General features: G+C 42.9%; 1 protein-coding gene across 2 annotated transcripts; it reads right to left on the bottom strand.

The window, feature by feature from the left end:
• Positions 1-1,509: 1,509 nt before the first annotated feature.
• MYOZ3 (myozenin 3) lies at positions 1,510-21,941 on the bottom strand. 2 transcript variants are annotated; one of them, XM_054976239.1, is made up of 7 exons: positions 21,742-21,941; positions 16,254-16,346; positions 15,171-15,325; positions 14,364-14,435; positions 12,377-12,524; positions 10,794-10,974; positions 1,510-2,262 (listed from the first exon to the last, which is right to left on the bottom strand). In XM_054976239.1, the coding sequence occupies exons 2-7, from the start codon at positions 16,336-16,338 to the stop codon at positions 2,085-2,087; spliced, it is 819 nt and encodes a 272-aa protein (XP_054832214.1). In that variant the 5' UTR covers positions 16,339-16,346; positions 21,742-21,941; the 3' UTR covers positions 1,510-2,084. The 2 variants fall into 2 exon arrangements, with proteins under 2 accessions (XP_054832214.1, XP_054832215.1); XM_054976240.1 differs by having other exon boundaries at positions 21,854-21,924.
• Positions 21,942-22,442: the final 501 nt, after the last annotated feature.

The following is a 22,442-nucleotide window of genomic DNA, read 5'->3' as shown; positions in this document are numbered from 1 at the left end:
GGGTCCTGTAATACTTTCCATTTGGAATTCATAAATTGTATCTGTGTTAGTCTACTGCAACAAAATAAGTCTTTTGGCACTTCAGGACTAATATTTATTGTGAGACAATTTTTCCTCCCATTATAGCTTATGCTACAATCCTTAAGGCACCATCAGCGTTCCTCTGCATCTCCTCCCATGGTGTACAAGATAGTTGATTTGTATAGCATTAGCTTTACCTTTATGTGGCTTCCTGCCTTGCAAGCCTTTCAACAAATAACTTTTTCCAAATAAACAACCCAAATGTATTTTAAAATACCATTCATTTTATTGCATCCCCCCACTTATTTCTGAATGTAAACATGACTTTGAGTTGATAGGTCTGATATTGGACAGTTCGACACTGACAAACTTTTTTGTAATCCCTAAATAATAGACTGTTATTCCTACCTATCTTCCCACATGCTATACTTGGGAAGTGGAATGGAAGTTCTGCTTTTATTGTTTTGAATAACAAGTAAGCTCTCCATGTATAGTAACTCTTGCATTCCCCTTTAAACAGACCCTTTGACAACTAAACATTGTAGTTAATGTTGCCTTGTTTTATAAGCCATCGACAAAGCCTAGAGAAAACCAGTCTAGCTTAACTGCATTCATAACCAGTGTATTAAAGCTACTCAGGATCTAATTCCACAAACCTTAAACATGAAAATATAGCAGCTACCAATTTCTGAAAGCATATACATAAATGACAGCCTTCTGTCTCATAAGAGCTAGCTTTATAGGTGTCTTGCATCTGTCATGTATAATATATCGACATGAATATACAGAATAGGACACACCAGGAAAACTTGGTCAGAGCAGTGGTCCACTCCCTCATCAGTTCCTGGACCTGCAGAAAACCGTACTATGACTATTAAGTGATGATCTTTTATTTCCAACTTCTGTTGCCATGCTAGAAGCTTGTATACATGGAAGTGGGTTCCATTGACATGAATTTGCTGCTCAAGCCCTCCTTTCCCAGTGAAACTATTTCCCATTAGTCTAGTCTGTCTCATCCTTACAACTCTGGTTCATCAAATGTTTTAAAATTAGTTTTCTAAACTACTTTGCATATCATGTAATCTAAAGATTTCTTGGCAAAACGCATCATTGTAAGCTACTTTCTGCGAGACCTGATGTCAAGGTGGCCTGATAAGCAATGTTGGTTCATTTGGCATTATGTTAATGTGACATTGTGATTCCATTTTAAACTATTGCCATGTCCTGACATCTTAAATTGGCCTTTAATACTTGCACTAGAAATGATTCATCCTTCACCAGTAAAAGCTGGACCTTGATTTAGCAGCTTTCAAACAAGTGAAAATGTGACTGCAGTCCCTACTTGGCCATTAAATTTACTATGTGCCCTTGAACCAGTAACACACCCTCAGCCTAACCTTCCTTAAGGGGGGTTGTAAAGGTATAATCCAGAAGGGAGACTCGCCTCCAGCCCTCTGCGGTCCTTAGAGCATGCAATAAAAATGTACTAGATATCTATAAAACCTTAATGAGTTTTACTTAGATGTTACAGTAAAAAAAACTGCTAATGACGAATGAATAAAGCAGGTAAGTTTGATTTATCTGTCAGTAAATTCTGGATTTAGACACCTAATATGTCTGTCTCAACCTGGTTTTGCTTTGCAAACGAAGCTAAAGCATAATTTCTTTGAACATGCAGTAGCTTCATATTTCTCTGAGGGGAATAAGTTGTTGAACAATTCTTAAATGTCATGATTCCTTTTCTTTAAAGCAACTGTAGAAATAATTCAGTCTGACTGACTTCTTGCTGTTCTAGGCTTGATAGCTGGTCTTGCTTTACTGTAGGATATTTTATCAAACACATGACAAATTTGTGTGTGAAAAGGTGGGTATGCTGCAGTCCACATTAGAAGAGTATAAGGAGGCCTTAGAGGGGAGCTTGCTTGAGAGTTCATGTAATGGCAAGCCGTATGATAACTATTCTATGCTCAAGAAACTGTCTATTGGTTCTGTATCAGTAAACTGGAAGACTAGCATGGATTGACTTTAGGAAGGCAAATTATTAGTGGCTAGTAGCATGCGAGTTACAGTTCCTCTGATTCTGGTATGACTTGTACCCAGCCTTGTGGTGCTCTGTTAAAGCTGGGTCTATTCAGCATAAGCTCCAAGCCGCTCATGGGGTCTGTCTGAACTTCATTAATCTCAAATCCAGGTACAGGGTATACATCATTCAGTAATAGTCCACCAAATGGGGTTGGAGTCCTGCAGATACAAAGAAAGAGTGCTACAGTATGTTTGCAAACAAAGATTGTATTTCAAACGTAAGTGCAAAAGAGACACAGTTCCTTGGCTACCTACTGTAATTCTTGGCTCCCAACACAATTATTCATTGTTAAGTGACTCACAAAGAGAAACTGTTCTCATTACTTTCTGTATCAGTTTGGCCTCAAAGGACTGAGCCAGTAAACATGGTGTTTTACTGTATTTGTACTTACCTGTACAGACTTTACCGCTTCATTTATCCCCTCCCCCCACCTGCCCCACACAAGTCCAGTTCTTGGGCTACAGATAACTACAGATAGAGAAAGAAGTATTTTTTCTCCCTTTCTCACAATACAAGAACTCGTGCGTAGAGATGGGCACAAACGGGAAAAAAACCCAAACATGATGTTTGTTGTTCGTTGCCATCCACAAACAGGGACTCACGAACAACCACGAACATGGCCCTGTTCATGAACATGTTCGTGGTTGGCTGTTCGTGGGGGCCAGCAGGCTCTCCTCCAGCCATCATCCAAGTCGAGATCCCTACTGCACCACTCCCAGAAACCTGACCTGAGCAGGCACCAGGAAAGGTACCAATAATAACTAATAGCTTGACCCCAGAGCCTGGCAGCAGCCCTGGAACCTGAAGGGGTAGATCTCTACCACACCACTCCCAGAAAGCTTACCTGAGCAGGCCGCAGGAAAGGTACCAATAAATAATAGCTTGGCCCAGAGCCTGGTAGCAGCCCTGGAACTTGAAGGGGTAGATCCCTATCCCACCACGCACAAAGAAAATTCAAGCCCTGCAGCAGCTGTCTCTCCCTCTACAAAGCCAGAGCTGGGAGCCCCCCTCCCCCCGGTCTTTGTTCCCTTGCAACAAATTTGGAGCTCCACACTTGAAAGGAAGACCTGCCTATCAAGCTAAATTGGGCTTAGATTGGGGTTTCCAGGGCAACAGCAGGAGTTCAGACAGAGTTCAGACAATCTCTGCCTAAGTTGCCAAGGGAATTGATTGCAAGTGCCAGACTGTCTGGCTTGACGAACAGCAACGAATGAGGCTGCAACGACCACCTGTTCGTTTAGAATGGGGCCTCATGAACAGCTTGTTCGCGAACAGCAGATTGGACTGTTCGTGGCTTTTTTTTGTTTGTATTGCTGTTCGTGCCCGTCTCTACTCGTAGTCACTCAATGAAATTGCTGAGCAGTCGGGTTAGAACGGATAAAAGGAAGTACTTCTTCACCCAAAGGGTGATTAACACACGGAATTCACTGCCTCAGGAGGTGGTGGCAGCTTCAAGCATAGACAGCTTCAAGAGGGGATTGGATAAACATATGGAGCAGAGGTCCATCAGTGGCTATGAGCCACAAGGTATAGATGGAATTCTCTGTCTAGGGCAGTGATACTCTTTATTCTTGGTGTTTTTGGGGGGGGGGCAATCAGTGGGAGGGCTTCTAGTGTCCCCCACTGGCAGACCTCCTGAGGACACCTGGTTTTTAGCCACTGTGACACAGTGCCTGATCCAATATGGCTTATGTTTATAATGTATGAAGATCTGTACATATACTCTCTGTGTGTATGTATATACTGGGAGCTACAGTTGGTCTTTGTTCTGAGTTCAGCTAGTGACCTTATACTAGTGTGTCTACAAAACGATAATGGTGATGAGTTGCTGTTCATCTGTTCTAGAGACCTGTGGTCCTATTGAGAAAATATGATTGTGTTTCCAAACGGTTACCAGTATTCTTTAGTATATTTTTCCAGAAGCCATACCCTTGTGTTCACATTCAACATGACTGAATACTTGAACACAGGGGGCAATCGTGGATGCCTTGGTGCCTGCCAGCACTATTCCTTTTACCTGCCAAGTGTGTTTTTAATTTTTTTTTTATGTTTATGGTATAATGCAAGCTCTGCAAATTGCAGGGTGGTATTCTAAAAACTGGGACTTGATTCTGACTAAACATGATTGGACTGCATGACTAAAATTCTTAAAATGTGCCTAAGTGGAATTTCTGTTTGGAGTTATCAGATCTGCCCAGTTTAAATATATTTTTATAATTCAGGTAGAAGTTTATAATAATATGCTATCACATTTTGTTAACTTTTCAAAAATAATTTGTTTCTATGAAAATATGGCCAGAATTTATCTCTTAATATGTATATGTTATGTGCTGTCAAGTCGTTTCCGACCTATAATATACCCATTTGCAAAAGGATCGTGGTTAAAAATGGCTGGACTCATGAGAAGGGCATAGCCAGGAGAAAAAGCATTTTTCCTTTTGCATAAATCTGTTAGAGGTATGCAAAATGAAGACAGATACTATAAAATTTCTGGAAATTTTGAAGTCCCCCCAAGTCCGTCTGTGAAGCCTTTTTTCCTGTCTTTTTTGTATTCTTTTTTTTCAAATACCAAACTATCAAATCAAAGTTTAAATGTCAACATATATTCTTGAATGCAAGAAGATTATCTGTGGAAGTTAGAATAGTATTTTTGGCCTTGCATTCTGGTGTGCAAGGGTGTATAAGTGCTACTAAATATCTGCAAGTGGGCTAGTTTCAGCAGTCATTTTGTATCTTTAGCAAACTCAGAAAAACTGGCTCCATTATTATTTTTAAATAAAAGTCCCTCTTGAAGTGCAAATGCTCTAGTTAAAACTTTCCTCTTGAAAGCCATCTAACCTCTATATAAACAGAATGCCACATAAGCATTATGCAAATTTTCACACAACTTTTGCAAATATGTGTAATGTAAGAGGACACTGCTTTATATAATTGACCATATGAACAGCTATAACAAAGATATGTTTTAAATCCTCTCCTGGTGGAGGCAGAAGAAGGTTGTTATGACATCAAAGGATATTCAGAATTTTTTGTGGTATTTCAATTTTTTAATTTATTCCACAATTTCTCACACAATCACTGCAAGACACTGATGATGTCTTGCAGTACCCTTGCGAACCCTGGTTGGGAAACACTGTCCTGATTTTTTGTGGTTGGCTTTTCCTCTGGAAGCCATTTTTTGATTGGCTTCACCTCTCACAGCAGCCATTTTATGATTGCTCCCACTACCCTATTTCAGAACTCCAAAGCCTCAAAAGAGGTTGGGGAGTCAGACGTTCCCAGGTAGAATCTCTGTCTTTGGGGATAACTTCCCTGGGGACATGAGCCAAAGAACGAGTTCCTGGGTGAAATAGTTATTCATCTCTGAGCAAATAGTTAAAGAAAAAGTACTGAAGGAGAAAAAAAGGCTAGTCAATAGGTTTGCCAGCTTCAAGCTGGGAAATTCCTGGAGATCTGGGGGTTGAAACCTGGAGAAAGGGGTTTGGGGAGGGAAAGGACCTTGGCATGGCATAATTCCATAGAGTCCATCCCCCCACCCCCGGTAGCCATTTTCTTCAGGTGAACTGATCTCTGTGGCCTGGAGATCAGTTGTAATTCTGGGAGATCTCCAGCCACTACCTGGAGGTTGGCAACTGTACTAGTCAATCATGTTTTCAGTTGGGGAATTTGGGATTGTACATCAGTAGTCCTCCATCTGAGAAAGGCAAGGCTCTCAAAAGCAGGAGGTGGCTGTCAATTTCATGCTAAGGTTAGGAGCTTTCAGTGGTATTTTCTTGGTTGTTCTTGGAAATAGAATGCCGGGCTAGATACAATGTGGTATAATTCTGCAAAGAAGTTCTTAAGGCCTTTCTCACAGTTATACAATTCAAATGTGCAGTGAAAATGCAGAACAGCATAGTCTGGTCCTCAGCATTCCAGTGTTGGAGAACTACTATAACCAACAGCTTTTGCTGCTTGACATTATGTCAAGGCTCTCAAGATAATTAATACTACTTCCTGTATTCTGACTAATCAAATTGTATAACTGAAGTTTCCAAAACCATTGTTTCTAAAAACTGAAATGGAAGACGATAGGACTGCAGTGAAAGTAATGTTTAGGGCAAATTAAAACTTGGAACACCAAGAAGAAACTGAGCAGGAATGTTTGTTTCTGAGTGTCATTTTTGCAAGTTGTGTTGTGAGTTTTCCCAAGACTGTTCTTTGTACTCAGTTTTTTTTAATGGAAACTAAAGCAGTTTGACTTCTTTGTCTGTTGAACTTTCCACTGATGCAGAGCAAGCATGAAAGAGAACAGTGTTCTTTTATCTCCTATGAGGGAATCTTTGAGCAGGATCTTGAATGTAAGGTTTGCTTATTTCCTAAGGGATTTGGGAGTTGTTTGTTTTAAGTTTACCTCAAAGGAAGACCTCTTTCAGTTTCAGCTCTTGCAGCTTTTTATTGCAAGTCATAATAACCACTGAGGCATTAAAGTTGAAGGAGTGGTAAGAATTACATTGGCATCCAGTGCTATTGAGCATTACAGCTTTAATTAGAGGAAAGTATCTGAGAAAGGAAATGGTACTGGGAAGCAAACAGCCCTGCTCCTTATGTGAATGTTGCTTTTGCTTCAACGCCAGAAACAAATTGAAAGCTGTGGCTGGAGAAACTTGAGTACCAGTAGAAACTAAAGAGTAAGTGTCTGGAACAGTTCCCTGGTTCAGCATGTGTTCAAGATATTAAGGTACAGGGAAGCTGTTTTTAAAAACTTGGCTGTAGCACGGAAGCATTAGAAACAGCTTAACAGACTGGACAAGGCTGTGCCTGTCGCTGGTCTTCAGAAATCCTTCTGCCCCCTTCTTTTCTTTTAGCCAACTTTGCTCTGCCCTGTTAATGTCTTCTTTCTCTCTACTCCATTTGTTCTTGTTTTTGTACATCACCATCCCCCACTGCAAAAAACATCCTTGCCTGTGAAAGTATGCTGATGGCTTCCTAACTGTAAATCAAACTTTATTTTTGTAAATGAACTAAATAAAAGAGGTACAGGCCAGTGAAATGAATAGCAAGCTTGGATGTAGGAAGGGGCAAAGCAGCAAGACTGAAAAGAAGCATACTGAAGTTTTGATCTCCTTTTTCTTTAGGGATATATTTTCCATTGTATCACGAGGACACTCCTTATTTTACAACTTGATTGATTCTAGTCTTCAAATTGTTTTGCAACAGAACATTTGACTTTAATAGAACACCTGAGAAAGATAGTTGCAAGGACTAAGATGCAAAAGTTTTGATAACTAAATACTGTCTGAGTTGGACTTTGTCATTTTAGAAGAAAGCTATAGGCTAAGTAAAGATGTGATTACAGCTAGCAGCTTGATTGAGTGGGATGATCGTTTTTATCTTACTACAGAAGATCGACCTACATCTTTCCACAGATATGGTTGTAACTATCAGTTGTGCGATGGAAATCAGCATGGTACAGCCTGACCTTATCAGATCTCGGAAGCTAAGCAGAGTTGGTACTTAGATGGGAGATTGCCAAGGAGGGCTCTACAGAGGAAGGCAATGGCAAACCACTTGTGCTTCTCACTTGCCATGAAAGCCTCCTTGACGGGGCTGCCATAAGCTGAGTGTGACTCAAGGGCACTTTACATACACATCTATCAGTTGTATGAATATGTATTGTCGAAGGCTTTCACGGCCGGAGAACGATGGTTGTTGGGGGTTTTCCGGGCTGTATTGCCGTGGTCTTGGCATTGTAGTTCCTGACGTTTCGCCAGCAGCTGTGGCTGGCATCTTCAGAGGTGTAGCACCAAAAGACAGAGATCTCTCAGTGTCACAGTGTGGAAAAGATGTAGGTCATTTGTATCTACTCAGGAGGGGTGGGGTTGAGCTGAGTCATTCTGTAAGAGTTTCCCAGGGTGTGGAATGCTAATGGCGGGAGGCTTCACTGTATCCCGAGGAGGTTCTTTTGCATATGGATTGGTGCTTGATGTGCTAATCTTCTCTGCAGGGCTATTGTCGGGTGTGGAGTGTTTTGTTGGCCTGGTGTTTTTCAGAACTGGAGCCCATGCTCTGTTCATTCTTAAGGTTTCTTCTTTCCTGTTGAAGTTTTGCTTATGCTTGTGAATTTCAATGGCTTCCCTGTGCAGTCTGACAAAGTAGTTGGAAGTGTTGTCCAGTATTTTGGTGTCCTGGAATAAGATACTGTGCCCTGTTTGAGTTAGGCTATGTTCAGCCACAGCTGATTTTTCAGGCTGTCCAAGTCTGCAGTGTCTTTCATGTTCTTTTATTCTTGTCTGGATGCTACGCTTTGTGGTCCCGATGTAAACTTGTCCACAGCTGCAGGGTATACGGTATACTCCTGCAGAGGTGAGGGGGTCTCTGCTGTCTTTTGCTGATCGTAGCATCTGTTGTATTTTTCGGGTGGGTCTGAATACTGCTTGAAGGTTATGCTTTTCCATAAGCTTTCCCATCTGATCAGTAATTCCTTTGATATATGGCAAAAACACTTTTCCTGTAGGTGACTGTTTTTCCTTGGTTGTTTGATTCATCCTGGGTTTGATTGCTCTTCGGATTTCATTTCTGGAGTAGCCATTTGCCTGAAGTGCGTGGTTTAGATGATTAATTTCCTCATTGAGAAAGTGCGGCTCACATATATGAGCCGCGATATGTGAGCCGCGCTTTCTCAATGAGGAAATTAATCATCTAAACCACGCACTTCAGGCAAATGGCTACTCCAGAAATGAAATCCGAAGAGCAATCAAACCCAGGATGAATCAAACAACCAAGGAAAAACAGTCACCTACAGGAAAAGTGTTTTTGCCATATATCAAAGGAATTACTGATCAGATGGGAAAGCTTATGGAAAAGCATAACCTTCAAGCAGTATTCAGACCCACCCGAAAAATACAACAGATGCTACGATCAGCAAAAGACAGCAGAGACCCCCTCACCTCTGCAGGAGTATACCGTATACCCTGCAGCTGTGGACAAGTTTACATCGGGACCACAAAGCGTAGCATCCAGACAAGAATAAAAGAACATGAAAGACACTGCAGACTTGGACAGCCTGAAAAATCAGCTGTGGCTGAACATAGCCTAACTCAAACAGGGCACAGTATCTTATTCCAGGACACCAAAATACTGGACAACACTTCCAACTACTTTGTCAGACTGCACAGGGAAGCCATTGAAATTCACAAGCATAAGCAAAACTTCAACAGGAAAGAAGAAACCTTAAGAATGAACAGAGCATGGGCTCCAGTTCTGAAAAACACCAGGCCAACAAAACACTCCACACCCGACAATAGCCCTGCAGAGAAGATTAGCACATCAAGCACCAATCCATATGCAAAAGAACCTCCTCGGGATACAGTGAAGCCTCCCGCCATTAGCATTCCACACCCTGGGAAACTCTTACAGAATGACTCAGCTCAACCCCACCCCTCCTGAGTAGATACAAATGACCTACATCTTTTCCACACTGTGACACTGAGAGATCTCTGTCTTTTGGTGCTACACCTCTGAAGATGCCAGCCACAGCTGCTGGCGAAACGTCAGGAACTACAATGCCAAGACCACGGCAATACAGCCCGGAAAACCCCCAACAACCATAGTTGTATGAATAGTTTGAAGAAATTATGCTAAAACTGTTTTAGAGCACACTGTCAATGCCATTTTAAGCAGCTAGCCCTTGCAAATGTGCTTTATGGACCCTGGAAAGGAAAGGCAGTCATTTGGACACAATTTTGAGTGGGGAAAATGGTAAGTGGAGAATGGATTAATCACTCACCTACACCACCACCACCGTCATTCCTCTAGAGTATCAACCATGCATTTCTGAAGCAATTTTTAAAACAAAAATGTCATTGGTGTATAATGACCTTCTGAATCTTCTAAAAGTTCAAATGTTCAGATGGGAGAAGAAACTCTCTAATGTAACCAGGGCTCATTTCGAGGGGGAACGTACAGGAACCTGGTAGTTCCCCAAAGAGGTCACATGACAGGTGGTCCCACCCACCTGACTCTCGGCCATTTTGGGCCCGTTTCGGCCTGGATTGGGGCTGAAATGGCCCGGATCAGGCCTCTGACGGGTGGTGGATCACTCTCCCACTTAGCAGCGGCTTGATCCTGACCATTTTGGGTCCCTTTTTGTCCATCTTCAGCCCCTTTTTGCCATTTTGGGCCCAATTTCGGCCCTGAATGGCCAGGATTGGGTCCAAAACAGCCAGGATAGGTGATGGCAGGGGGTGTGGCATATGCAAATAGCTATGTTAACGACACATTTCTGGTGGTGTCAAGGGGTGTGGCATATGCTAATGAGTTATGCTAATGAGTTCCTCCAGCTCTTTTTCTACAAAATGACCCCTGAATGTAACTTGTACTTAACACTGTCCCTTTCCTCAGGTTTTAGAGGGGGACAAACAAGAAAGTTAGAGATGTTAGGGCGTCTGTTTACTCTTTACTATAACTTTTAATAACTTGGACAAACAATGTTAAAGTTTTAAAGATCAAAGCCAGCAAGCATCTTGAAATTCAATATACTGTGGCTTGAAATTGCTAGAATGTATCCTTAATTTAAAATACTCTGCTTTCTGTTTTCTGTCCTATATCACTAATATTTGCAACAGATACATTTGAGAGTAGGAGGTATTCTAAGCATCCCATACAAAAAAAACCGTTAAAAACACAGAAAAGGGATACAGCCACTAACCTATTGAAGCTCCTAAGGTCAACAGTAGTCACTTTTTTGGGAGGCTCAGGCAAGCGGGTCTCACTGTCAACATGGTAATCCTCACTGCTAAGGAACTCCCGCCAAGGAGACTGGTAGGCTTTGGGGATGATTGTGCTGTTGAACTTCTCAGGAGGCACTTCCTTTAGAGGTCCAGAATAGCCTGCAGTTGAGAATGCCAAACTGAACAACTTAATTACCGCTGCAAAACGGAGGTATCCACACTTCTTAATCTTTCTGTGTGCTGAACCTGAGGGACGTTTCTGCCTTTTCTAAAACGTAAAATAAGAAAGGAATGGGGTTCCTTTTCTCATATCATTTAAACCCCAGAGAATAAGCAGTAGTGCCATTTCAATTAGCATCAGGAACATTTGCAAATGATGTGGAAGGGGGGGGGGGAATGACACAAGCAGATGCTAGGAAGATCAGGGCACAACATACAGAGAGGGAGTTTAGCTCTTTCCATAGTGCAAATTCCCCCTCCCCATAAATGCTGCTGTTTACCCCACGGAGCTTCCTTGTCTCATGTTGTTTGGCTCTAAATGAGGGGAAGTAAAGAGCATAAGACTGTAAATATTGGCTTAGATCCTAACTTGCTTTTCTGTTGGGGGAGGCACTTTCCATGCATGGAAAGGCCAGGGGGAGGGTCAACAGTTCCATCTTCCCATGACAGACCACCATTTCCCCCCTCATCCTCTTGCTAGGAGTTCACAGCCAGCTCCCTGGGACATGATTTCAGCAAGTGGAACAGGCTTCAGCAGGAAGAGGAGTGTAAAAGTGAAGGTTGCCAACTCTGGGTTGGGATATTCCTGGGCATTTGGTGATGGAGCCTTGGTTAGTCTTAAAGGTGCTACTGGACTCTTTGATTTTGCTACCACAGACTAACACAGCTAACTCCTCTGCTTTCTACCTTACAGGAACTCAAAGATTGTTATAAATAGTTCTTACTGGAAAAAGGAGGGAAAAGATTGGATTCCTCGTTCAGGCCAGTTCTTGTACAGTTCTTCCTGAATTTGTCACACACACAGCAGCACAGGGCTCTCTCTCACTATCAATGGATCTTGTATCAGCTTTGTCCTAAAGTTAAGCTGTCGTTACTCAAAAATGGACCAGATAGGAGGAGGAGACAGAGAGGCCAGATCTCCTCCCCAAGCTGTGCATCAGTGTCTAAGAAAGATCTAATGCAATAGTCATCCTCTCATTAAATGTCCTAACAAGGCTGGGCAATTTTATTTTAAGTTAGCCATCTCCAAGAACAGTGCAGGAAAGTTGGGAAATGGCTTTCCCAACAATCAGCCTGGAATTTGAATGAATTTTGGGTAGATGACATGAGCTGTATTTTGGATACATGAGCCATTAGTAGTAAGCACATAAGAAATGGAGCTGGGGTGGGGCTGAGGCTTCCTTAGTATTGCTCCAGCTGCAATTGCTCATCATTATGTGGGCCATAATGAAACTCAGTTGTCCCCTTTTGCGCTTAATACTTGCACTTGTGTTGCATGGTCAGGCTGAGTAAGTTACAGTTTAAATGTTTCGATAAATCAATAAATATTCTGGCTTATTACCTGGAGCAAGGCTATCAGGATTCAAAGCTTTGCTCATCTTTAAAACTTTTTCTGTCTTCTTAGGTACTCTGGGGGGTGCCCCTTTTCCTGAGGATGCCACATGAAGCTCTGTTGGATAATTCTCCTTCCCTTCTGTGTTATGAAGAGGCTGGTAGAGAAAGTAAAAGAGGCAGAGGCTGCAAAAGGTTTTTGTCACCAAAGTGGTCTGCTTAGCTTGTTCTCTATTGATTGAGGTAGGATTGGGAGTTCTGAGGAAGAAATAATCCAAATCACTTGTTTGACAGGAAGATGCTTTTTAGGCTCAGGAATGGAAAAATAATTTTGCATTCATATGAAGCATATAGAATAGGAATATTTAACCACGTGGTGTCTTTTCACACAGAGACTTTGCTGCAGTTTGGGTGCTGCCCTGCAGTGTTTTCTCCACACTTCCTCACACCCTCATTTTATATTTGATGCCTTTCCCATTAATAACTTGCCTGGTGCCCACCAAGTGTTTTAAGAAAGTGGGCAGGACCTTTTGCTCAGAAGGGCTTCTGTGCAGATTTTCAAAAATTGCCACGGTAGCAGCTGCCACCACAGCACTGTGTGCCTGAGGTAAACTGTGTGTATGCAAGAAAATATTTTTAAAACAATATGTTAATTTAAACACATCCAATTGAACACAGCTTCTCCCTGAAATGTTGAAGAGTATTAGATTTAATCATAACCTCACTTCCTGACATTTTGTGATCAGTTGTGCCCAGGATTGCCAGTCCTCTGCTGGGGGTGGGGGATCCCACATGCCCCGTTTACCTGGCCTGCGGCAGAAAAGGCAGGGGAACACACCTGGGGTGTGCTGGGGGGCGGGGGGAATGGCACAATCCTGCATGCTGCACTAGCCAATTTGGGCCCCAGATGGGCCTACTTGGGCCCATTTGGAGCCTAAATTAACCCACTGTGAAGTGCAGGAGCTCGCCAGGGCCCTTCTGACAGCACTCCTGCTCTCTGCAGTGAGCCAAATCGGGCCCGTTTGGGGCCAAAATCAGCCTGCTGTGAAGTGCAAGAACAATCCAGGGCCCATAGCGCCACCCTCGCAGTGCTCCTGTGCTCCACAACGTGCTGATTTTGGCTCCAAATGGGCCTGATTCAGCCCACTGCAGAGCACAGGAGTGCTCCCAGGGGCACCACAAGGCCAGTGTGATGACATCACTTGTTTCATTGTGCAGTGCTGGGACCATGCATGTGGACATGTACACAAAGACAACTAAGAAGGTGAGTGCCAGGTCTCCTGTCCCTCGCCCCCCCCCCCCCCGAAGGGTAAGAGGATCTGGCAACCCTAATCCTGTGGCAGCTATTTTTGGTTTTGCCCACTATCCTGAATCAGAATTTCAAGTGCCTATAGGTTCAGAAAGGTTGGGGTGGGAACTCCTGGTTTGTAGTGCAGATTCTTTCTATAAGAAGCAAGCCATGAAGTTAATTCATTTTTTCAGTTGAATCTTTGAGAGCTCCCATTTCATGTTACATTTCACCTTCATTCTCCTTGTCAAGTTAAAGATATTTTACACTGAAAGATAAGTTCATTGAAAACCAGGATGGTGTACTGTTTAGGGTGTCAGACTAGGATCTGTGAGACGCAGGTTCAAATCCCCATTCTGCCATGAAAGCTTGCTTGGTGACCTTGGGCCTGACACACATACTCAGCCTAACCTACCTCACAGGGTTCTTGGGAGAATAAAATGAAAGAGAAGAAAACAATATGACCTGATTTAGGTCCCCATTGGGAAGAAAGATGAAATATACCATTAGCACTGAATACTGATTTTTAATAATCAGTGAGACTATTAACTTATTAACAACCAGTGAGTCATTATAGCAAACAACAGACATCATTGCCTCTTGATGCAAGTTCAGGCTATCTATATTTATGAGGCAACTTCAGGAACCATACTGGACACTAAACATCATTCTAAAGAAATGGGCCTCCTCCTATTCAAGTGTCACAGACCATCTGCCCTTCTGTTGTTCCATCTGCCTCATAGATTGGACGTAATCCACCCACTGCTGTTCTGTTTGAGGCCTGTTGGGAGGATAAAGAAAAGAACATTAGTTTCACGGCACAGAAGGCTCCTAAGGCTCGGAATACTTAAAGGTGTGAATTAGTCCAAGTGGTTTCTACTTCTGATTTCCCAGCAATGACTTGGCAACAAGAAAGGGACTCCAGCAGATAAGAGAAGGAGCTTCCATGCTTATGCAATAAACTTGCGATTACATGATCTTGTCCAAGAATAGTTGAACGGAGATCCACAAGTGATTGTATAGATCAGCTGGAGGGCCATGAAAAGTTTCGGGACTGATTTTGTTAGCCTCTCCTATGCTCCACTTCAAATGACAGAGGAAGAATTACATGAGGGAAATAGAACTGGAACTTCCTTCTCCAGTTCACTTCAGCAGAGACAGAAATGCATCGGCTTCCATTCTTGTCAATTTCTATTCAAATAAGGTATAATTGTTAGATAGAGGGAGGAGGCCTTTGCTGGGCAAAACAGGAAGAGAAGACCGCATATCCTCCTTTATACTCTAAGACTAGCAAAAATATCTGCCCCACCTCCCGTCCAAACAGCTTAGTGAGAGGAGATGTTTAGGCAGTCCCTGATTTCAGCCTTTAGGGAAGCAACCCAAGAAATGTAGGATCATCTCCACATTTGGTCATCTGTGCACAGCTGACTACTTTCTATAGTTGCTGCTGAGCAACACGTTCATTGTAGTTGCAGGAGTTTTCTGTCTCTCCCCATCATGAGAAAGCATCACTCACGATTCTGTAACTTGCAGGATATTCCAACTCAAACCGCTGCACCCTCTTCTGCCTCTGCTGGTAAAGCCTGGAACCCCTGTTTATTGGTAGGGACAGCTCTTCCATCATCAAGTCCTGAGGAATGCTAACCTTCTTACCCAAGTCTAGCTCCGGGACTGGGAAAACATACATACATAATTACATACAGAGAGAGAGAGAGAACAGAATAGTAAGATCCATCCTAGGCTGCTAAGTGAACATTGTATTAAATAAATAAAGGTACAGGATATTGCAACAAATGTATTACTACATGATATATGGCTGCCAGGCTTCCCACTATGGCAGCCTTCATTGCCCACTGCAGCTTTGAGTGGTGGCAGAAGAATTTTTAAAAAATTGACATCATGCGAGCTGCTACATCACCTCTGGGAAAGACCCAGAAATGATGAAGGGTAACTCTAGGGATGTCTGGAAACTGCCCCCGCCCCCCTGCCAACCTAACTCATTACAAAATGTATGGTGTAGTGTGTAGTTAGTCTGTAAGCTGGAGGCTGGGAATGAAGAGTCAAGTGAAAACTAACATAATGCCAGTTTGGGAAAAAAGCACAAAAGGTTGCCAACCTCTAGGGAGGGCCTGGAGATTTCCTGAAATTACAACTGATCTCTAGGCTACAAAGATCAGTCCCTCTAGCAACAATAGCTGTTTTTTTGGGTAGACTCTATGGCATTATACCCCACTGAGATCCCTCCTCTCCTTAAACCCCATGCTCCCCAGACCCTATCCCCCAAATCTCCAGGAATTTCCCCACCTGGAGCTGGCAACCCATAGTACAGAGGGGGCTCTCTCACCAATATTCACTGCAGCATCCCCTTGTACCAGTGGACTCCAGAGAAGCTAGGAAAACGATCTCCCAAAAGTACCCATGTTTGTTTGGCATCTCTCATAACCTCTAGTGTTTTTACAGTGTCTCCACTTTATAACTTCCAGGTGTTAAAGAGAATTTTATGGCTGCATCATGCTGAGAAATTTTTAATGGTGGCAAAGATGGCAAGCAGACATTTCAGAAATTACCCAGAAGATTATAGCATTCCAAGCAGACATACCATTCTCTCCAGTGCGCTCCCTCACAATAGTCTGGGCCTGCATTTTCTTCTCTCTGTGAAGATCATAACGTGGAAGGGGGAACATCTTCTCACCTGCAAAGGAAAGCAAGAGTTGATCAGTGTTCTCACATCCATTAATGCTTCTGCAGAAATACACCTGTCAACTGGGCTTGAGAAGAAAGTTTGCTCTTGGGTAGTCTGTCACTAGTCTGTAATGTATCAATTTTGGTACATCTCTTGTTTTCCATTAATATTTCTGAAATAAATACAGAGTAGTTTCCTTGAAATGAACGGCAGGTGGTAAACCACTCAGGCTAACTGGAGCCTTATTTATTTTTTACAATGACCTTTGGTTGTAGGCCACCTGTTCCTTATTTATTTCAGAAATACTCCTGGAAAAGAAGAGACACCCCATAACTGCAACTTTGATTTAATACATTACAAGCATGTTATATTCTAACCAAGGCCGAATCCACATTCACCTCTCACCCGCATTTCTCCCGGTATTTTTGCGTTTGTCTTCAATCCACAAATTTCTCCCCTCCGTTCACATTCCATCCTCAAATGCGTTGTTCTCGCGCGCTCCTACGGTCACACAGCGACTGGAATATCCACATTTTTAAAATTTTTTTGAACTGACTTTTCCATTATTTCGATCTCACCTTATAAGGAAACATCAATGAAGCGATATAACACATGACCATGAAAGCAAATGGTTCGTGTTTTCTGGTGGGGGATTTGAAATAACTATTAAAAAGGCAAGCATTTTGTGGAGATTTCTTTGTGGGTGTTAGTGGATGGTGGGTTTGGTTGGTGTTGGAGGCGTGATGGAGGTCCTGCTCTGTGTTTTCTTAAATTCAAATGATTGATTCACCGTAATTTCGATATCACAGTAATCCAGAGAAAAATAAAAAACAGTTAAAAAGGATGTTTCACGAGTCCGTTCTGAGGAGGGATTCACCCCAAAATGATTTTTCAAATGACCAGATTTGATTTAGAAACAACATGATCAATAAATCCAATGCTATGAAGTCAAAAGCAGTCTTTTGCAGACTACGGAGCACTTGAAAGTTGAATCAGCCAATAGGAACTCTCGGAACGGCCGGAGAGACAGGAAGGGGGGTGGTTTTTAAAAAAACCGCGTAAATTGCGCATTGGCCCGTTCACGGCCACCGTGAAACTCCCAATGAAAACCTGTGACCACATATTCGGGAGAAATGCGAATGAAATGCGTCTGTTTAATGAGGTAATGTGACCGGCACTTGGGGTTGCATGGAGAATGCAGGGAACATGCGACTTAGATTGAGTAATGTGGATTCGACCCAAGTATCGGTAATGTTCTTACACACCTAAAAGTATCGGTAATGTTCTTACACACCTAAAAGACAGTGTTCTTATTGTCTTCCAGTGGCTCACGTGAAGCCACTGTTTTCTTTTTGTCTCATGATGCATTCTGTGTTTTGGAGTTCTTCAGGTGGCAACCCTAAATTTGGGTCTAAACAAACTCTAATTACTAAAGAATATTAAACTTTGAGGTCAAGAGGTCTTCTGAAAGCTCCAAGTTCCCAGGCTGGGATTACAGTCTCCACTGTGCTGCAAGAGTGAGTTCCCTAAATCAGCAGCAACTATTTTGAGCTACAGATCTGGAGGATGAGGAGATGTAACCCTGACCCTTGGACTGTGAAGGATGCAGGCAGGGATTTTTGGAACGATGATCTCATAGGGGTTGGGAAAAGGTAGGAGTGCTTAATTCTGAGACCCGAGAAGCCCAAATAAATACAGCTAGGTGTTAGGTCCTGCACATACAAAAAGCTTCAGATCTCAAACATAATTTGGTTGTATGGGAAATGAAGCATCATTTATCTTTACCAGCTTCTGTTCATATCTCTTGGTAGAAATGCCACCAGCATGAACTGATATACCTTCTGGGATTCTATTCCTGTCACTGCAATATAGTTGAAAGTAATCATTTGTTAACTGAATCCAAATCTGGCTTCTGTGCTGGGTGAATTTCATGTGCTTTCCATAATTCTGAATAATAAATGTGTCAGAATTCAGAAAAGAAACCCAGTTGCCTCTGCTGCTGCAGAATTGCTTCCTTATAATTACCCCAAGACAAGAAACACAGCACCAGTACTAGTGGCTGTCCGCACTTATCTTTCAATTTACAACAGGTGTACCATAATAATGCTTCATCCATTTACTGTTGCAACCTTAGCCTGGGTTTTTAGGAGCCAGTATCTTGCCCCTATGCCTCATCCTCTGTTTTCGTTATTTGAGCATTTTATGTCTTAAGTATTTTTATGGTTTTTTATTTTCCCACTATGTACTCGTCATCTCATGTACTTCTAAGACACACTCCAAATAAAAATTAACTATTTAATGAACTAAAATGCCAATCAGGTATTGACTGATTGTATTCATCCCTGCCAGTCATCCCTGCCATAGTGATTGTCTATGGTGGCAGAAATTTGATATTAATGTCTGTCAAAGTGACAGTGCTGCTCCATCTTATTTTATTTATTTTCTTTTACCTCATTTATATACCTTGTCCTTCTCACCAGTGGGGACCTAAAACAGCTTAGATAGTTATCCTCCCCTCCATTTTATCCTCACAACAACCTTGTAAGATAGGTTAGGCTGAGCGTATATGACTGGCCCAAGATCACTCTGTAAGCTTCCATGGCGGAGTGGATCTCCCAGATCCTAGTCCAACATTCAAACCACTATATCACAGTGGCCCTTATTAGCATGTTGATTTTAAACAACAACATTTGATTTATATACCACCTTCAGGACAGCTTAACACCCACTCAAAGCAGTTTACAAAGTATGTCATTATTATCCCCACAACAATCACCCTGTGAGATGAGTGGAGATGAGAGAGCTCCAGAGAGCTGAGACTGATCGATGGTCACCCAGCTGGCTTCAAGTGGAGGAGTGGGGAATCAAACCCGGTTCTCCAGATTAGAGTCCCGTGCTCTTAACCACTACACCAAACTGGCTCGCTCTAAAAAACATATATGCAGAAGCGTGCATGCACACACACACAAATGGCAGTGCCTTAGAATTAGAAATCTTTCTCTTTTTTTTCTGGGAGCATCCTTTTTAATAGAACACCTGAAGTTGCCGGTCAGACCACTGGTCTATCAAGGTCAGTGTTGTCCACAGTGACTGCTTGCAGCTCTGCATGATCTCAGGTTGAGGTCTTTCCCATTAACTACCATCTGATCCTTTTAACTGGAGGTGCTGGGAAATGGACCTGGGACCTTTTGAATGCAGAGTAGACGAGCTACCATTGAGGTACAGGCACAACCCCTACAAGATTTTTTTTTCTGTGTTGGGTGGGTTAAAAAGCTAGTTTTCTCTCGGCCTATTTCAAGCTTTTTGGAAGAGTCAGCATGATAGACCTGGGAAACCTGGTTTCAGATCTCTACTCGTCTCTGAAGCTCACTCACCTAAACTGACAGATAGAATAACAGAGGGGAGAATTGGGAAGGAGGGAAATAAAATGTGAGACTTAGGTATGATCTCCCTAAGTCAAGATGGGTCTCTTACTAAATGGCTTGGATTCGGAGCACGCTATTATTTTATCAGAACTCGAGCACTAGAGTTTTTGGGGGAATTTAAGTGGCATTATCTCCCAAACAGCTTCAAAGGAAATCTAACCAGCCTCTGTTCCTTGTGCAACACAAAGGGGACTCTGTTAGATAGCATGATATCTACAGTGAGTGCTAGAAGCTGGAAAACTAATTAGCACTTAGCTGCCTGAGCTAGTGTTACAGAGCCAACACAGCTATGCATATCTTTCATGGTTTGAAATTATCCCAGCTTGGATCAAGAACACAGCTCTGTTCCGTCCCTCTCCAGGGACACTTGGCATTCTTTCATGGCACCTGCAGCAATTTAATGTTAGAGACAACATAGAGGACTTACTGAGCAAATGCTTATATGGCACACCTTGCAGGGTCAGTTCCAGGCTTTGAGGTGCCCGGGGAAGAGGGTGCTCCGGGGGGCTCCTCCTTTGTCCACCACCAGAGCCCACTCATGACGCACACACACACACACACAGCAGCCAGACTCACAGCCACCTGCATGCCCTTTCCTCAACAGCACTGAGCAATGTGTGTTGCTAGGAGTACTGTTGCTTGCACCCCTTTGCACTTTTCCCTGGCAGTGCTGTGCCGACTGGGCAGCCAGGAGCAAAAGAAGAGAAGCACTTGCAAGCAAGTGGGTGAAAAGTTAGAGGAGGCATGCAGGTGTGGGAACTACCAGAGGCTCTGGGCTTAGGGTTGCCAACCTCCAGGTGAGGCCTGGCAATCTCCAAGAGTTATAGCTGATCTCCAAGTTATAGAGATCAGTTCCCCAGGAGAAAATAGCTGCTTTGGAGGGTGGATCATATGGTACTACACTCTGCTGAGGTCCCTCCTCGCTCTTCCCCAAACCTCCAGGAATTTCTCCATGTGGTATTGGCAACCCTATAGACCCTGGAAGATGCCCACCTCAGGGTGTGGTGATGGCATCCCTGCACCCTCTGTTTATGTGTGTGTGTGTGTGTGAAGTACAGTCAAGCTGCAGCTGACTTAAGACAATCCCATAGAGTTGTCAAGGCAAGAGGTGGTTTGTTTGCCATTGCCTGCTTCCGTAAAGTCTCTCATCCAAGTACTAACAAGGGTCAACCTGCTTAGCTTCCGAGATCTGACAAGATTGGGTTAGCATAGGGCATCCTGTCCCAGAAGCCATTTCCACAGTTCTGGGAGAGACAGTGTGGTGTAGCAGTTAGAAAGTTGGACTAAGATCAAGGAGACCTGGGTTCAAATTCCCACTTTGGTATGAATCTCACTGAGTGGCCCTGAACCAATCACAGTCTAGCCTGCTTCACAGGGTGACTGTAAGACTAACCCTATAAGGATGCACTGAACAACCATGGAAAGAATCCCCTTCCTGCTTCTGGCTCAGCAGTCACAGCTACCCTCTTGCTCATGTATTGTAGCAAGCAGATTTGGTGCAATCTTTTCCAACTGTGAAGCCAGTGTCTCATTTTGCACACACACTTCCTCAGATTTAGGATATTTGCACCTCTGGCTCCTTTTTTTGTGTCCTTTGGGGAAGAAGCAATATCACTTTGCCTTTGCACGGTGCCCCAATTGTGTCAGAGCCTGCACATGGTACTATAAAAACAGATGCAATATCCCTTACCCAGGGACTAGATTAGTTAGTGGCGCTCACATACATCCGTTGCCAAGTCCAGGTCTTGTCCCACCAGCAGGTGCTGGCATACCCTTCGCTAGTTAATATCCCAAACTTCAAAGGTCTCCCTATGCACTCAGACATATTCCTGTTGAGCAGTTTAATCCTCAATAATATGTGAATTATGCAGTCAGCCAGTCCAGATGGCTGCTGTTTTTCCCTTTCAGCGTTTGGTAACAGCAGCCCGTCCCTTCTAAACAGTTCCCTCTGGAAGTGAGATACAAGATTTCTCCCCTACCTGCTCGTCCCCTTCTATATAGCCTTGTTGTGAAGTCTTTCAGTGGCAGATGCTTTCCAAGTGAGGACACGGAGAGCCCTGCTTTGGTTTCCTCCTCAGCACCTTTTCTCACCCAAGAGATTCTCTTTTGGTGCTTTCCAGCTGCCTCAGGTCTTGCCCCTTGTGTCTTTTTCTTGATCTCTGTGGCTGAGATTCCAAGGTCCTAATCCATGTTACATCAGAAATTTATTTCTGGCTGAGAAAGGGGGCAGGTCAGAGCAGAGTATTGCTATCTTGGACTGGCAGATGCTGAGAGCAAATCAATGCATGCAGCGTATTATATACAAGTGGTGTGGCCAAATTTTTACCACTGTATTTGTGCCTTTTACAGTAACTTGAAGGGCAAGTATTGGCAGACAATAATTGATTGAAAATATCAATCTCTTAATCAATCAATATCCTTAGATTCAAGTTGGCTAACAAAGCATCAACAAATTGCAAAGACACAAAAACATCACCAAGATAAAAACAACAAACATGTTAAAAAACGCACAGGTTATTATTGATCTGCATGCTAAGAAAACCTCACATTGCCATCTTTTCAAGAAAGGAAACTGCCTATTTATGTTAAGACAATAATTCACTGAAATGTTTAGATTTGAAAAAACTCAGTTCATGATTTATTGGATCCAAACCAATGACCTGCGTGCTGAAAAATGCAG

The sequence above is a fragment of the Eublepharis macularius genome, chromosome 4 (genome assembly GCF_028583425.1).
Source record: "Eublepharis macularius isolate TG4126 chromosome 4, MPM_Emac_v1.0, whole genome shotgun sequence".
Lineage (NCBI taxonomy): Eukaryota > Metazoa > Chordata > Lepidosauria > Squamata > Eublepharidae > Eublepharis > Eublepharis macularius.
This window is presented reverse-complemented; position numbering and strand designations above follow the sequence as displayed.